We start from the raw sequence: 15,701 nt of genomic DNA on the forward strand, positions 1-15,701 counted from the left end.
ATGTGTATAGCAATCGTTAACAGCCTTATTTATGGGTCAATTAATTTTCACATCTGGAAGCGTTAGTGTCCAAAGTTCGCTTAAGTGTCATGACTCACTTTTTACTCTTGTAAAAAGTTGTTGAATTGTGGCCAGCCTTACATAATAATCATGAAACAAATATTTTAACTACGCGCATCATATAAAATGAATATAGCTTATGCAAAAAAATGCATGTTGTAAAGTTAAAAGAAAACCAACGAAATTAATTGAAAATTTTGAAAAAACTTCGAAGTGACGAACATGCCCTTCGAACTGAATTTGTATCGATCGGGGGCATCGCGCACCCTCCGCGCAGACCCACCCCCGCCCCACAACCTCGCCGTAATCTCACCGAGCAGCCATCGCTGAAAGAAAATCACATCAAAAATGTTTAAAACCTACAAAACACAAACTAAAAACCAAATATAAACGGCACAGTGAACAACAAAAGTGTTAACGTGAAAAAAGAAACAAAAGAATCGCGTTTAAATTCAAAAATGGAACAATGAAAATCGGGAAGATGGCTGCTCGGGAAACTGTTAATTCAATACAATAATGTAGATCAAAGTTGTTATAGTATAGTGTAAAGAAGTCTTCCAAATTAGAAATAGGTAAATTATGTATTAGGTATAAGAAAGCTAAACTAAATTTAGGTAAATCAATGTCTTCCCATTGACGTCAATTTCAAACAAAAGTCAATAAAAATAATTTACATGAAAAAATCTTTATTCAATTTGATAAAGAGATCAAGGTTGGCCTGAAATTTGTAAGAAGGAAATAAAAAGCGTTCAAGATGATAAATCTGAACCGGTTCAAACTGCCTCCGCTGAAGAATGCCCTGGACGTGGCTATGCAGACGGTCCGCCAGCAGATGCCAGACAAACCTGGCCCTCCCCCACGACCTCCACAGAATGTTAGATTTGCGAACTTGGGTAAGTTGTCCCATATTAGTTAAACATATTAAATTAATAAATATATATCTAGATAAATAAATTAATATATATACCCAAAACACTAGTCTCAATTAGACTAGTGTTTTGGGACACTAAGTTAACGGTACAATATTTGATAACATTTACTTACATATGTAATAGACACAATAAACACCAATCACCAAAGACCCAGTTCAATCTGAAAAAGATCATTTTCCATCTTTAGCAATCCAGTATGATGACCACTAGGCCATTAGAGGTCAGATACTTGTCAAGTAGGGTCCATTATGAACTCAAAGAAACATTACCATGCACTCGCTTATACATTTATACTTACTACAATTACTTTTTTAAATAACAAGTTTTATATGAGCTTTCTGAAAGTTATTCTGATATCATTAGAGAGGAACTGTCGGTGGTTGCTTTGGATAGAGCAGATAGGAATGCAATGCCTTTGCCCAGCATTGAAGCAATATAGGTGAAGGAAAACAATATGCTCAGTAAATGTCTGTGGTCACCACAGATAACATGGGCGAAAGCTGCGAGTTGTCTACAATGAACGAGACGACATCGCCGACTTACCAATCGACCAATCCGACGAACCCGTTCCTGAGCGGAAACCTACAGGCCGAGGACTCGTTCACCAGCTACCAGAACACGTATCCTCAACAGGATGGCGCACCCAGGTACGAAGACAATATAATCTACGAAAATAATAAACAGACAATTGACAATTATGAAAATAGTGATGAAAATTAAATTAAAATTGACATGGAAATAATTTGTGATTACAGTTCTGTAACGTAATGTAAAATGATCTGAAGTAAGTAGATGGCGGTAGTCGTAAAAATCATGTCTGATGCCACTTAAAGAAAACAAATTGATACAAGTGTTAATAATAATTCATTCGATAAAAAAATATCCAAATACAAATTGTTGAAGGATGAATCCGAACCTTTAATGCTGTCTTCAAATTATCTGAAGCATTTTTTACAGCATTAAGTCGTTTGAAATCTCTCGTACTTTGGGTATTAAGTTCAAAAAATTAAATTTTGATTACTATATTTTGATTATTTCAGGACTCAGAGCATGCAAAGCGTCGATTTTTATGCTTCTTCTGAAGAAGGGGGTTTTGAAGAAGGTGGAGGTAACTCTGGGGCGAAAATCAACGAGTTTCAAGCTGCATGGAATGTAACTAATGCTATACAAGTAAGTTAATATTGAGCATTATGTCATATTACGAAGTATTTCAATGATTTCAAATTTCTTCAGATACGTATTCGTCATTCCATAACGTGATATAAAACTTTTCAGGGCATGTTCGTGGTGTCCCTGCCGTTTGCTGTACTCCAAGGTGGCTACTGGGCCATTGCAGCAATGATAGGCATTGCCCACATTTGCTGCTACACCGGCAAGATCCTCGTCGAATGCCTGTACGAGGATGATCCTGTATCAGGGCAACGCGTAAGAGTTCGTGATTCTTATGTAAGCATTGCCAAAGAATGCTTTGGCAGAAAATATGGTGCACGCATTGTCAATATCGCCCAAATTATCGAACTGGTCATGACTTGCATTCTTTATGTTGTAGTGTGTGGAGATCTCATGATTGGCACTTTTCCTGACGGATCTATAGATACGCGATCTTGGATGATGCTCACAGGAATATTCCTCCTGCCTCTAGGGTTTTTAAAATCGCTGAAAAGCGTCAGCATGCTGTCATTCTGGTGTACAATGAGTCACTTGATAATAAACGCTATTGTGCTGGGCTACTGCATCCTTTATATCGGCGAGTGGGGCTGGGGTAAGGTCAAATGGAGTTTAGATTTCGAAAACTTCCCAATCAGCTTAGGAGTCATCGTTTTCTCCTACACATCTCAGATTTTCTTGCCCACTTTGGAAGGAAACATGGAAGATCGCTCTAGATTCGAATGGATGTTAAATTGGTCGCATATAGCAGCAGCAGCATTCAAATCCATTTTTGGGTATCTCTGCTTCTTGACATTCCAAAATGATACCCAGCAAGTTATCACTAACAATTTACGATCTGCAGGTTTCAAGGGCCTGGTGAATTTCTTTCTTGTGGTCAAAGCAATACTGAGTTATCCTTTGCCATATTATGCTGCATGCGATTTGTTGGAACGTGCTCTTTTCAGAGGCAAACCAAAAACATTATTCCCAGTGATCTACGCCCTCGATGGGGAGTTGAAAGTATGGGGTCTTGCTTGGAGGCTCGGGGTGATAATGTTCACAGTTCTGATGGCTATATTTATTCCCCACTTCGCTATACTCATGGGATTTATAGGAAGTTTTACTGGTACGATGTTGAGTTTCATCTGGCCAGCATATTTCCATTTAAAATTGAAGGGAAACCAACTTGAGAGCACCACTATCGCTTATGACTACTTCATCATAGGGCTTGGAGTCTTATTCGGGATCATAGGAATGTATGATTCAGGTTCTGCTCTTATAAAAGCTTTTAAGATAGGTTTACCGTTCTAATTTATAGTAGATTTAGGTGATTGTTGAACTATTTTTAGATAAACGCAAACTTCGTACCTATGAATTGTCGCATACAGCGACTTTGTTGCAAATTATGGTTACATAATAACCGACTTTCGTGTATTTTTTGCAAGTCATGACTACTTGATACGGCGATATACCTATATAATTTATATCATTTTAGTATACAAAAATGTCTTCCATTGTATTTACAAAATTTAATTAGTGAAATTAGCTTAATATACATATATATATATACAAAGCTAATTATAAACAAAAATATATAAAATCAATGTCTTCCAAGATGAATATTTAATTTTTGAAGTTGTAACAACGAAGTCTTCCAATTAAATATGATAGTTATGTCTAGAAACATTTGCTTGTAAAAAGATAACAGTGCGTAATATTTGGAACATATTTACATATAAAAGATAATCTTAGGCCTTTTTCGTATATATATTCTAGGGCAACCTATACTTTTTTATTTGAAAAACAGCTAAATTCATTTTATTTAATGGCAATAATCAAATATAAAGATCAAATTTTTTGACAATAAACATATCCATGAAATAAATTACATGAAAGAAATGTATTTATTAGTTTTTGCTGTCATTTATATAATTGTGATGAAGTTGTAATGTATACCTAATATAAATATACTTATTGCATAATGTCTTCCATTTTGAAACATACTTATTGTTGTTGATTATAGAATTAAAATACATGTTACATAGATTAGTAACAATATATTAAGGAATGTGTATAGCTGCAGCTTCTGTTTTCATGTTTGTAACTGGATATGACAATACATATTTTATGAAATGAAAAAAAAAACATAGTTTTTTGTAATAATAAGTAAATTTCTCATTTTCAAATATTAAACTTTAAAAATATCAAAACTGATTTATATCGTTTATCACATTTTAAAAGTTTAATATTAGTCCGATATAGTTAAAATAATACTTAGTTTAATTTAAATCCATTTGGTATTATGTCTAGAAGGCAATCATCTGTGCCACTAAATCTTATAGCACAGTTTTAGACTGCCAACATATCATTAAATTAATTCTACCAAATTTCTGTCGTTCAACTTTTGTAGACTATATTCATTTATTAAATTGTGATTGACTTTTATTTGTTAAACAGAAACTAAAAGAGAAACATGACTTTTCTCGGACATTCTGAATTATTTTGGTCAGAAAACAATAAAATATCTAGAAATGTATCCAAGTGCAATAATATTGTATAATATATTATAATTAAAATACATGTATTGTGATGAATGAACAATTCTAGGTGTGTATTTTAAATAATATAAAGTGTTATGCGATATTTTTGTTTTATTTAACTTTATAATTAAAATTAGAGTTAGAGTTTATTAGTAGTAGGTATAGAGAGTAAATCTTTTGATAGTGACAGTACTTTTGTTGTTAAAATTATTATATTATTTGAAGTAGTAACCATTTTGCTATTTCCGACAATCATTCTAATAATTTGTTACTAACACATAAAGCCTGATTTAACGATTTTTATTTTAAGAATAAATTAAAGTTTATAAATAACAAATAGACGACCTAACTTATTTTAAAACTTATTATATAGAAGAACAAGTGCAGCGATAAGAAATAGCCAATTAGTAAAGAAAAAATACAATTAGAACCTAGATTGTCGATTTCACGTCTTTGCTCCGGCCGCCATGTTGGCAAAATGGACGCATTCATACGCGCATGCGTGCTGCTTGCATTATGTCTCGGCTGGGTTCATATAACTGTGAGTATGTCTATATAATTACAAGTATAGATATGTTTTTTAAAAGTTTTTTGCTATTTCTTGATAGCTCCAAGAACCGAAACGCTATCCACTCTTTATTAATGTAGATGAGCTGAAGATCAAGAGATGAGAATTAATTTCTAAACAAAGATAATTAAACAGCAAGTATAAAATATAATGTGCGATGATAATGAAATAAGTATATTACAAAAAATAATTACGAATCGGGAAAAACGCAACCTTCTTTCCGCTTATATGGGGTCGGCATAGTGTGTGTTAACTCTTTCCATTTAGCGCGCCATCTATCCACCTCTCCTTTGATGTTCCTGTATCCCTCGATCCTGATAATCTCGATGTTTCAGTTGACTATTCTCTACACTAGGTGCACTCCTTACATTTATATCCTCCTTATACCTCCTACTCCTTCTTATACTATCATTATACAGCACCCAAGTTTTTTTAATACTGGCTCCACATTGTCCGCGAAAACTTCACCAAACTTTGGCCGATTAGCGTCATAGTTTGCTGATTTTTCATATTTCATACAAACGACGCAATTATCGTGCATTCGTGATGGTGTCTGTCCAAGTTCGGCGATAATGTGATAATCGTCAAAAAGATAATTTGTAAACATTTATATAGGCATACAACATCCGCAACCACCCATGCTGCCAAGAACCCAACGAGAATCTGACGCTGGCCATGATAATCGACGCGTTCGAGATCTATGGCCACGACCCCACTGACAAGCTGGACAACCTGTGGCTATACCAGAATGAGATGCTGAGGATCAAGACTGCTGAAGACCAGGTAGCCCTGATAAAGGATGGCGAAGACCATGCGAAGTAAAGAAAAAAATGTACTGAGGAAAACGCGTCGTGGTCGAAGAGATGCGCTCAGATGAGAGAGAGAATTATAATTTTATTCGATTGAATTAATAGCGAACCTGTGACCTCATCCGCCATGGTCTCGTAGACCATTTAGTGGAAATATTGTTTAAAGCCGTGCAGTTCAGGAGTTTCCTCTTTGGGAGCCGATCCTGTAGGCACGCCATCTGGTCCAACTTACTAGAATAATGCATTGCTATCGGCATCGGCACAGAATCACACTATGAGTGATGCATTGACATCGGAATTAAGTGTAAAATTACTCTTTCAGACAATAGGACGTAGAATGTAATTTATGACAACCAAAATGTTGACTGTCTACTTATGCAATATGTTTTGTTTATTTGTCTGCTTTCAGTATTTAATCAATGAACGGGTTCACATTGCCACCGACCATTTGGGGCGATTCATAAAACTACACATACAGGAATTAAAGGTATGCAATCATCTTACATGACAAACATTGGTACAAGATTTGATTGTCACAAGCGATAGCAGGATGTGGATGAACCCAGATCGAACTACCACACCACAGTGCAGAATAGTTCGCAGTTATCTACTTTAGTTTGAAATAAATAATATTCGATAAGAAGGTAAAAGAAGAGTCACACGCAATGTAAAAACATTTGATACAACAAACCACGCCCACAATAAACGAGACATTATTTCGTCAGGTCCTCCTCATCACCCTGGACGACGTGATCGACAACATGCTGACCATGTACGAGAATCACAACTCCATCGCTGCAGAGAGGAAAGCGACGTACACTGGCGGTCCGGTACCGACAGAATTCTACATGAGTCAAGGTGAGCAAGCGATCATTCAGAATACCTCAGTCAACATTCCTTCCAGTGATTGCAGAAGCGGCCTCTTGACAAAAGATGAAAATATAATATTACGACAATCCCAAGTAATCTGGATATAGAAGAGCAACTTGGATATGATGGAAAAGTCGACGTACAACCTACACCTTCTTAATTATAATTCTCCTCAGTAAATAGAGCAAATAGAACTCTTGATACTAAATGCTAGAGCGCACTATTTGCCATACCTCTCTGTTCTAGGCTTTACATTTCAGATCTTGATGCGATCCGAGACTCTTTTTTTCAACTGAATTCCATAATTTCTCATTCTCCTTGGACCTATTAACCCGTCACTTTTCCTTCAATAACGTTTCTAAAAAAGGCATCGAGTCGTATCAAGAGGACGAATGGTTATTGTTCTAATTTGACTTCGCTCCTTCTACTTTTTCCTTTTTTTGTCTACACGCCTAATTCTGATAATGTCGACGACAGCCTACTAACAAAACTATTGCTCCCAGAATACTACTGCGGCAAGAACGTATACATCTTCATGTCGGAGATCTACAGCGACATCTACCACATGGGCCGAGGAGTGGCACCTTACTGCAAGGAGCGGTCGTTCGTCTTCCTCGGCTTCCTGCACTACCACGACGAACAGAAGTACTACCTTCTGGACGACCCCAGCATCTCTTTCCCGACCGACAACTTCTTGCACGGACTCGAGTGCCATTTGGGAATTTGTATCTTTAGGTAAGGATACAGTTTAAAAATTACTTTGGAGCAAGACAATATTTAATTTCTCACAGAAATCCGCATATACTTAAGTATACTTCAAATTTGGCTTTAATTCTGATTTCTTGGGATAAATGATGAATTATTCTTGCAATTACAAACTTCCATAGATATATGTAAGAAGCTTGGCCCTGGCAGAAAGGGCAAACCCAAAAAGGCTTTATAATATCAAGGCGAATATTTAAGGCAATAATCTGACTACGAAGGATACAGAAGTGTGTGAATTTAAGAAAAAGTAGGAACTCATACCTTGTGCTCCAACACTTAAGCACACGGCTAATGAAGAAACCGGGAAAATGCTCAGATGAAAGTGAGAAGAACCAGAAAAATGCACAGATAAAAAAGAAAGACAATGATCTTATGTTGAGCGTTGACTGTTTTCCATCTCTCGCTATCAGCCTCAGCCATGGTTTTGAACGTAGATTAAAAAAAATGTTTTGAACTCTTGATCTCCTTGTAAGAGACCACTCAAGCCATCGCCTTAATTTAATCTACCCCTTGGTGACTGTTATGTGTTGTCCATATTTATTATTTATTCCTGTCACGAAAGGTTTCCCTTCAAGAAGCTTCTCCAGCGAGATCGTGACGTCACGTCTTTACCCAAAGCGATCGTCAAGTGCGGTCTGGTGATGTACAAACTACCCCCTCTAACGGCGTCTTCGTGCATCATCACATCAGGGTCTTTTATCCTCGACTTCAACATCCAAGGGCTGCGGTATAGGCATCACGACTACCTCTTGGTAATTACCTATTTTATTACTCAATAAAGAAACATACGGTCCACCTGATAACGTGTGGTCACCTAGCCTATACAGGCGTATCACACGCACGTTGCCTACTTACTTACGAGGTCTAGAATCTTTTACCACAGTACCCTGTAAATACACTGCTCTTTCATCATTTATAGAAGTGGAACACAAGAGGCCTAGGAGTGAAGAAAAAAATAGAACGTGCCAGCAGCTGGGATAAGCTTGTAAAAGCCAATTAAAAGAAATAAGCCTTAAAATGAGAATTCTTCTCACATGCACAAACACCTCCTGTCCTGTCACACAGAATCTTAAAACATGAAACTCGAGACGCGCGATTCTTGGCTCTGTCTACCCAGCAAGTGATAAGACGAGACACTGCATCACTATTTCATTGACTTCATATTTCAGACGATACCCAACGGCCAGACGTACTACACGAAGGAGAGATCCACGCCGCTGGTATGCAGGCATCATGTTTGCGAGTGGAACTACACAAACCATTATGGAGGTGGGTATATAATTCAAAGTTTATGACATATGGGTTACAGTATTTTTTAAAATTTAATTAAAAGGAAAATGTTTTTAATCTTCCGGCTAAGTGTTTATCGATTTAGATTGACCTTTTTTATAAGTACTGACATAATTACTAACTTAATAGGTAGATGGTCGCAGTCACTAGCCATCACTACAATAACATACATGCATTACACATGTCCCTACAATCGAAGAAAAACCGGTCAACTGTGAGTAGGACTCGCGCACAGAGGGTTCCGTACCAACTTTTAGTTTAAATAATACATACTAACAAACTATTCGTTTACCTAATCCTTCCCTTACATATTACAAAAATAAACCCCTCTGGCATGTCTGTCTGTACGCAATAAACCCAAAACTACCGGACAGATTTTTCTAATGTGATTCTTGCGGATGGTTGTGTAATTATGATTTTACCCAAGCAAAGTCGGGACGGGTCGCTAAGTATGCTATAAAACAAACTTGCCCACAGGCCCGTTCCTAGTGCCCGGCGACCCAGGAACAGGCATTGACCCCGTGCCGCCGTACGTGGAGCCCACTCCGAAACCTGACGACGACGGCGGAGACGGAGACAACATCACCGTGCCTTGTAAGACCATCTCTTTCTGCCCAGGATCTGTCTCTCTCATGTTCGTGTGTTCCTGGTATCATTAGGAAGCGTGGCTAGAAAATTTACCTCTAAGTTCCGATGTTTCAGCTGTGATTGTACAAGCTTGCCTACAACCCTCTTTAAGACTGCTATTGTTGTCTATCAGCTGAATAGCTGCTAAAGCTATATGTACCTTAGTCGTCACGTACCACATTCATGATTTGGATGGCCCTGTGATTTGAATGGCCATGATACGTCACGGACATGAAGGCTGCTGCGTATGCGCGAGTTCTCCCAGACACCACACAACCAGCGGATCATTGTCATCTACGTGACTCGCAACTCCCTTTTTTGCCGCTCAAGCACCGGCCACGATTCACTGCCATTGACAGGTCTTATGATGGATTTGTAGGCCTGTCCTTTCTGCCTGACCTGTTTTTTGAATTGTAGTTGATAACCTCACAACTTACTTAAATTAATGACTGAATGAAAGAAGGAAGAATGATGCTTTTAAATTTAACTATTTTACCGCAATTTGTTATGAGTTATTAAATAAAATAAAAATAAAATACATTCCAGATATTCTAGAGGGTTGTATGTTCGTGTACCCGCCAAATTACGGCTCCATTGCAGGCAAAAGTTATCTGGACTCTGTGGACCTCCACGACGACCGGTTCACCTGTAACGCTGGAGGCAAGGTGGGTTTGGGATGGTATCCCATTTATACTATAAAACTAGCAGTTTCCCTTTTAGAGTAAATGCGACAGTGTCGGTTTTTCACGCTTTCACGACTAAACTCAATTAAACTTGGCCAGCGTTTTTGATGAAGTTTTAAGTAGATATAGTTAATGACCCGAGATCAAACAATTTACCGCGGGCGAAGCAACTGGCAACAGCTAGTTGTGAATAATTTCTAGTATTTAAATAAGTACTTACGTTTGTTACAAAAAAATAATTTTTGACACAAGATTTTAGTTAATAAATCATGTCCGTGCATCACGTCGTTGAGGATTTCCTTTGTCGGAAGTCGTTCCTAGGTGCACCAGCATGCTTATCATAATAACGCATTGTCGTCAAAACTAAACATGTGTACGAAATTACAGCTCAATCGGTTGAAGATATCTGCTTCAAAATTGATCTATACATACAGTGAAAGTTACATAAATGCTTGTAAAAAAAAAGTGTATTTATATCGCTGAATTTTGACAATATTTTACGAGTAACCAGTATACTGGCAGCAGGGTCTGTACTGGTACCCTCAATGGATGGGCGCGATGCCAGCGGACGCGTACGACGGCAAAGACGACTTCGAAGCCCCGGGTCCCTACTACCCCCACCAGAAACACTACGACGAGCCACCTGAAGATTAGTACTTATAAAATAGTAAAATACTTATAGCTGAACTTGTTTTTTTTTAATTATTTTAGCTCCATATGCTGTATAATTAGCATCCAGTAGATTTTGGAGTACCTTGGTCTGACAACTAGGGATGCCGACGACCGAGCGAAGTGGATACAAAAAAATAGAGTCTTACCATGGGCTCCCACGCTCAATGGCCGGGAAGTAACCCATGAGTGTAAGAGAGTGCCCATTAAGTACTCATTTACGTAGAAACAGGCTAATTGCGAAAAAATTTGGTACAAGTGTAGAATAATATATTGTAATAGCACTTATCCCACTGCTGGGCAAAAGCTGACATAAGTTTCCTCTTTCATCATTTATAACATTTGTAGGATAGTGGGATTAATGAAAAAGTAAAAATCAATGCCACATAGAAACATTTAAAAAAATGTATTTAACAATTATACATATAAATACAAAAACATATTATATAGATCTGATTGTACTTAAGTTGTTAGATATAACTTTCCAAAAACCTGCTCTCAACATTACTGCCACGAGGTAACACAAAAAACGCTGGCGTTCCAGCTTTGAGCTCAAAATACTTAGATTTCAATAAATCACCCAACTTATTTGCAGTATTTATCACATGTGGCATTTTGTCATACCCTTCGAAGTACACATTCACACAATCACAACTGTACTTATTATTTTCATCCCAAGGTGCTGGGAATAACTGCTCCAACTGATTCAATAATGGAACATTCTCTGGGCAAGCTTTAACAAAATCTGTCATTTGGTATTCTGGATACAAAAATAACACTGGCCACTTTAATATACCATCTTCTATGTGGACTATCGAATCGTGAGCGCCAGGCAAACTTGGTTCTAATTTCGAAAGATCAATATCATCTTCACCATCACAATTTGATATTTTTATTCCTCTTTCAATTATTGCTTTTATTACTCCCTCTTTTTGTTCACTCATCTTGGCATCTTGCTTCTCTTTCTTTCGCTGGTCTCTCTTTTGGATTAGTTTCTTCTTCTTGGCAGTATTAAGAAGTTCAGTTATTTCTTTGTCATTTTTGTTTGATTCAAGTAATATTTTGCAGTGTTCTATACAAGTATCAAATTTTGCTGCCTCTAATGCTGATTTAGCGGCCCTGATTCTTGCTTTTGTGTGGTTTGGATTAAAAGATAGTGCTTTCTCACTATCAAATAGTGAAGATCTGTAATTTTTTAACTGCCAATGTGCCGCTGCTCTGTTATTGTATAGACTAGCATTGATTTCTGCATCATTGCATCTCAATTTAATACCTTCTGTGTATCTGAAATAGACATTATGATAATAGAAATACGCAAGAATATTTACAATACATCTTCATAATATAAAAAGGGTGACTTTCTATTTATAAAAAATAATAAGTGTTTATATTAAAATGTTTTTTAATATTTACTTACAAGTACAATGCCTATTTCTTCTTAATCAAATTGGATTATCAGAAAATCTTCCTATATAAATTATATCTATTTTCAAACACTTTAAATGCATGTAATTATTTGGTTTCACTATTTCCATTTCAAATTTTATTTACATAATTTATTTTATTTCTAGGGGTTTACAGGTTATATTGAAGAAATTCATGTAGGTTATATTGTACATATGTTTCAATAGTATTAATAAATTAAATTTATATTATCATAGTAATTGACAAGACTTTGCCTATATAAGTTATTAAATGAATGTACATGGCAACAAACTGTACAGGTAAAGAAGTTGTGAATTATATAATTAGGACAAACAACTCACCCCAAAATGGCCAATCTATAGTTTTTATGCTTAAAGTTGAAGTTGCCGTCTTCCTTGTAATTGGTGGCTAATTCCAGTGGTGTGTTCTCATCCGGATCATACTTCAACTTTGCCAGGCCCTCGGCTAGTGGAGACAGCTCGCCTTCTACCGGCGTATCCTTCATGAAGAATGGATGTTTGTTCATTTCCTCCTGTAAACCAACAATATGAATTTTTATATAATAATTGGTTTAATTCGGAATATTGTTTTAATATCTATAAACGCGGCCCGGTTTCGCATGATCTATAAACCAATCAAACCAAAAGAGACCAATAATTAAATTGTCTAGAAACAGTGAAAACAGCATCTAAATCTGATGCGTGGTTCAAAAGAAGTAACGTAGTAACAAAAGCAGAATTAGATTTTGTTTTATAATCATTTACTGATTGTGTAGGCGGATAGCAATTACTATGGAGCACTCGTCCAAATGTATGTATAAGTATCGCTCATGCTATTTTGGAAAACAAGACCCAAAACCCGCGTCTATTGGCCCTTACACGTCTAATTATCAAGTATCTTACCTCCCACCGATCTTCGGGCCATCCTTCAGTGTATCGCTTCCTCTCCAAGCTGTTAATGAAATCATCCAGCTCTTGGTCCAGCTTCTGACACAAAGCCAACCTTTCTTCTTCGGTCATCGCCTTCTTATTCTCGTTTTTAACTTCTTCAGACATTTCGGACTTTTTATTAATTACATTGAAATTTAATAGTTAAAATCTTTCAATAAATATGCGTGATTGCAAATCGCACGCATATACAAAACGTAAACATAACCTCAAATTCTGACGGAACTGCAGCTGCGACAACATGACAGAATTGACAGTGTATTGGAACCTGACATTATTTATAATATTTGCAAAGATGTTGGGCAAGGAAAGCTTAAATTTACATCCATTCACATTAAAATATAAGAACATTAATACATTATCTGTGGCTTACATGAGAGGAGCGCGCTCCACCTAAAAAATCTTCAATTCTTCTTCCTGTTTTACACGACCCACGGCATCACAGCCATGAATGCAACGAAGATGAGAGAGATTTGTTTAAATTGTTAAAAAAAAGGCCTATTGGACTAACAACAAAATGATCCTATAAGGGTTTTACCTTTTGAGATATAGAACCCTAAAAACATTCAAGAGAAGTCTGTCTTTAATAGGTCTTCAATAAATATCTTTAATTATATATAATCAGAATTAATATAATATTCCACACTTCCACTTTTCAATATATTCACATTTCCTTTTCTCACGAGTCTTGAAGTATTCAGGATATTGAGCTTTTTCTAGCGGGTGCCAGTAATCTAAAACCCAATCTGGAGATTCCGATATGCGCCCATGTGCTACGCCTGCTGCTATCCCCAAAGACTTAGGAACTGTAAGTAAATATTTTTTAAAGATGAAATGGGTTATTGTGTGCATAAACTTCAAATCACCAAGTACTTAAATAGGTATAAATATGTATCTAATCTAAATATATCCACTGTAGAAGAAGAAGAATACACAGTATTATAATCACTCTTCCTATTGCACTGAAAGTGGATACAGGGCAGAAGTTTTAATGAAAATACATACACTTGGCACATGGTATGGGATGTTTCTTCAAGAACAGCTCGTGTTGCCCGATCCACAGTAGTCGCCGTTGCTCTTTTGGATCGCATACGCAGCGGTTATCGTCGAATTGTTTTCTAAGGATCACTTGATGGTACCGAACCACACGTCTACAAAACATATCATAAATTATGTGGAGCCATTTTCTGAGAACTTCCATTGCTAGGTTTTGATGAGTACATAGCTTTGGTGACAATATAACACGCAGCGAAAAGACTATGGAGTGTTTGGCTGCAGGACTGATCAGATAAAAGCCCGCCAAGCATCTGTTCGAAATAAATGAAGACACTGTGCTACGGACTGCTACCTACTCATTTACAATCGTGAGAAGTGAGGTAGTGCCTTTAACAATCTAAGGGTGATGCTATAACATGAGCAATATTAATCGCTCGTGTGATAGCACCTCACGTAGAGAAGTATATATACTTCTCTTGAGTGAGGTGCTATCACATTCATTTATTAAGGTAATAAATACCTTTCTACGTAATAGGCTTCTAGATTTCTCATAGCCATTTTGTAAAGAGTGCAAACTTGTTGTGCATGAGTTCTCAATTCTGGTGCAAAAGCCATTATAATAGTGAGACCAAATTGTGTATTTTTATAGAATGTTCAAATATTTACAACACGTCAACGAATCGCGCATGTGTCAATTTGTTTAAACCCTCATGAACATTACGTCGGCCAGTGTATAACATCCATGCATGGATTTTGTAAGTACCTACTAATTCCATGCATCCATGAGTTGCATTTTTATTTTCATTGAAATGTTCTTACCTATATCTGTATATTTTTACTATAGTCGTTATGAATAAAATAGCTTAGAGAGACATCTTACTTAAACGAAAAGTAGGTAATCCCAGCGATGATGGATTAGCGATATTCCTTTCGAGATTCGTGGAACCATGGATTTAATAAGTACTTCGTCGGAGTACCTACTAATTCCATGCGTAGAACCTAATCAGTCTTTTGTCAGGGGCTGACTGCTGAATAATTTTTATTTACTTTATCCGTATGTATGTATAATACATTTATATACTTTTATATTTTAGGTTACACACTGATCCGTGTTTATAATATCATTATAACATATTATATTCCGTGTCAATTTCAACCTTGACGTTGGTAAAATCATCGTTTTTGCGAACGATGGAGCCACGAAATTAAATAATAATAATAATAATAATAAATCACTTTCACAAAGCCTGAAAACATTAAATATTCCGATATATATAGTTTATCTTTTACAGAAAGCCACCATTCTTAATACTTGCCGGATCACCAGAAAATTTCTATCTTCTTCCAGTGTTTCTGCTGGGTTTTCTATTT

General features: G+C 36.5%; 4 protein-coding genes and 1 long non-coding RNA gene across 5 annotated transcripts; 2 read left to right on the top strand and 3 right to left on the bottom strand.

Annotated features, from left to right (window-relative positions):
* The first annotated feature begins 351 nt into the window (after nucleotides 1-351).
* VGAT (Vesicular GABA Transporter) lies at nucleotides 352-3,708 on the top strand. The gene is made up of 4 exons (XM_053762157.2): nucleotides 352-953; nucleotides 1,477-1,639; nucleotides 2,033-2,162; nucleotides 2,268-3,708. The coding sequence occupies exons 1-4, from the start codon at nucleotides 815-817 to the stop codon at nucleotides 3,450-3,452; spliced, it is 1,617 nt and encodes a 538-aa protein (XP_053618132.1). The 5' UTR covers nucleotides 352-814; the 3' UTR covers nucleotides 3,453-3,708.
* On the bottom strand, nucleotides 964-5,149 carry LOC128679745 (uncharacterized). The gene is made up of 3 exons (XR_008405780.2): nucleotides 5,113-5,149; nucleotides 1,536-1,657; nucleotides 964-1,152 (listed from the first exon to the last, which is right to left on the bottom strand). It is a non-coding gene; the product is annotated as an uncharacterized LOC128679745 (long non-coding RNA).
* On the top strand, nucleotides 5,088-10,980 carry LOC128679742 (uncharacterized). The gene is made up of 10 exons (XM_053762160.1): nucleotides 5,088-5,222; nucleotides 5,865-6,032; nucleotides 6,468-6,545; nucleotides 6,784-6,916; nucleotides 7,432-7,663; nucleotides 8,256-8,445; nucleotides 8,863-8,962; nucleotides 9,461-9,577; nucleotides 10,157-10,275; nucleotides 10,816-10,980. Exons 1-10 carry the CDS (start codon nucleotides 5,160-5,162, stop codon nucleotides 10,945-10,947), a joined length of 1,332 nt encoding a protein of 443 aa, XP_053618135.1. The 5' UTR covers nucleotides 5,088-5,159; the 3' UTR covers nucleotides 10,948-10,980.
* Nucleotides 10,981-11,353: 373 nt separating this feature from the next.
* Dpit47 (DNA polymerase interacting tpr containing protein of 47kD) lies at nucleotides 11,354-13,585 on the bottom strand. The gene is made up of 3 exons (XM_053762161.1): nucleotides 13,290-13,585; nucleotides 12,729-12,919; nucleotides 11,354-12,246 (listed from the first exon to the last, which is right to left on the bottom strand). The coding sequence occupies exons 1-3, from the start codon at nucleotides 13,440-13,442 to the stop codon at nucleotides 11,433-11,435; spliced, it is 1,158 nt and encodes a 385-aa protein (XP_053618136.1). The 5' UTR covers nucleotides 13,443-13,585; the 3' UTR covers nucleotides 11,354-11,432.
* A 327-nt stretch (nucleotides 13,586-13,912) lies between these two features.
* LOC128679744 (NADH dehydrogenase [ubiquinone] 1 beta subcomplex subunit 9-like) lies at nucleotides 13,913-15,010 on the bottom strand. The gene is made up of 3 exons (XM_053762162.1): nucleotides 14,851-15,010; nucleotides 14,340-14,485; nucleotides 13,913-14,140 (listed from the first exon to the last, which is right to left on the bottom strand). The coding sequence occupies exons 1-3, from the start codon at nucleotides 14,943-14,945 to the stop codon at nucleotides 13,962-13,964; spliced, it is 420 nt and encodes a 139-aa protein (XP_053618137.1). The 5' UTR covers nucleotides 14,946-15,010; the 3' UTR covers nucleotides 13,913-13,961.
* Nucleotides 15,011-15,701: the final 691 nt, after the last annotated feature.

This window comes from Plodia interpunctella, chromosome 22 (genome assembly GCF_027563975.2).
Source record: "Plodia interpunctella isolate USDA-ARS_2022_Savannah chromosome 22, ilPloInte3.2, whole genome shotgun sequence".
Classification (NCBI taxonomy): domain Eukaryota; kingdom Metazoa; phylum Arthropoda; class Insecta; order Lepidoptera; family Pyralidae; genus Plodia; species Plodia interpunctella.

Bases quoted from the DNA above. Each gene is read 5' to 3' on its own strand.
- VGAT (XM_053762157.2), top strand. From the start codon at position 815: ATGATAAATCTGAACCGGTTCAAACTGCCTCCGCTGAAGAATGCCCTG. The intron at 1,640-2,032 runs GTACGAAGACAA...TGATTATTTCAG, and splicing joins CAACAGGATGGCGCACCCAG to GACTCAGAGCATGCAAAGCG. The intron at 2,163-2,267 runs GTAAGTTAATAT...AAAACTTTTCAG, and splicing joins ATGTAACTAATGCTATACAA to GGCATGTTCGTGGTGTCCCT.
- LOC128679742 (XM_053762160.1), top strand. From the start codon at position 5,160: ATGGACGCATTCATACGCGCATGCGTGCTGCTTGCATTATGTCTCGGC. The intron at 5,223-5,864 runs GTGAGTATGTCT...ACATTTATATAG, and splicing joins TCGGCTGGGTTCATATAACT to GCATACAACATCCGCAACCA. The intron at 6,033-6,467 runs GTAGCCCTGATA...GTCTGCTTTCAG, and splicing joins TCAAGACTGCTGAAGACCAG to TATTTAATCAATGAACGGGT.
- Dpit47 (XM_053762161.1), bottom strand. From the start codon at position 13,442: ATGTCTGAAGAAGTTAAAAACGAGAATAAGAAGGCGATGACCGAAGAA. The intron at 12,920-13,289 runs GTAAGATACTTG...GTTGGTTTACAG, and splicing joins GGCCCGAAGATCGGTGGGAG to GAGGAAATGAACAAACATCC. The intron at 12,247-12,728 runs GTGAGTTGTTTG...TGTCTATTTCAG, and splicing joins TATAGATTGGCCATTTTGGG to ATACACAGAAGGTATTAAAT.
- LOC128679744 (XM_053762162.1), bottom strand. From the start codon at position 14,945: ATGGCTTTTGCACCAGAATTGAGAACTCATGCACAACAAGTTTGCACT. The intron at 14,486-14,850 runs GTATTTATTACC...TATGTTTTGTAG, and splicing joins GAAGCCTATTACGTAGAAAG to ACGTGTGGTTCGGTACCATC. The intron at 14,141-14,339 runs GTATGTATTTTC...ATTTACTTACAG, and splicing joins TCCCATACCATGTGCCAAGT to TTCCTAAGTCTTTGGGGATA.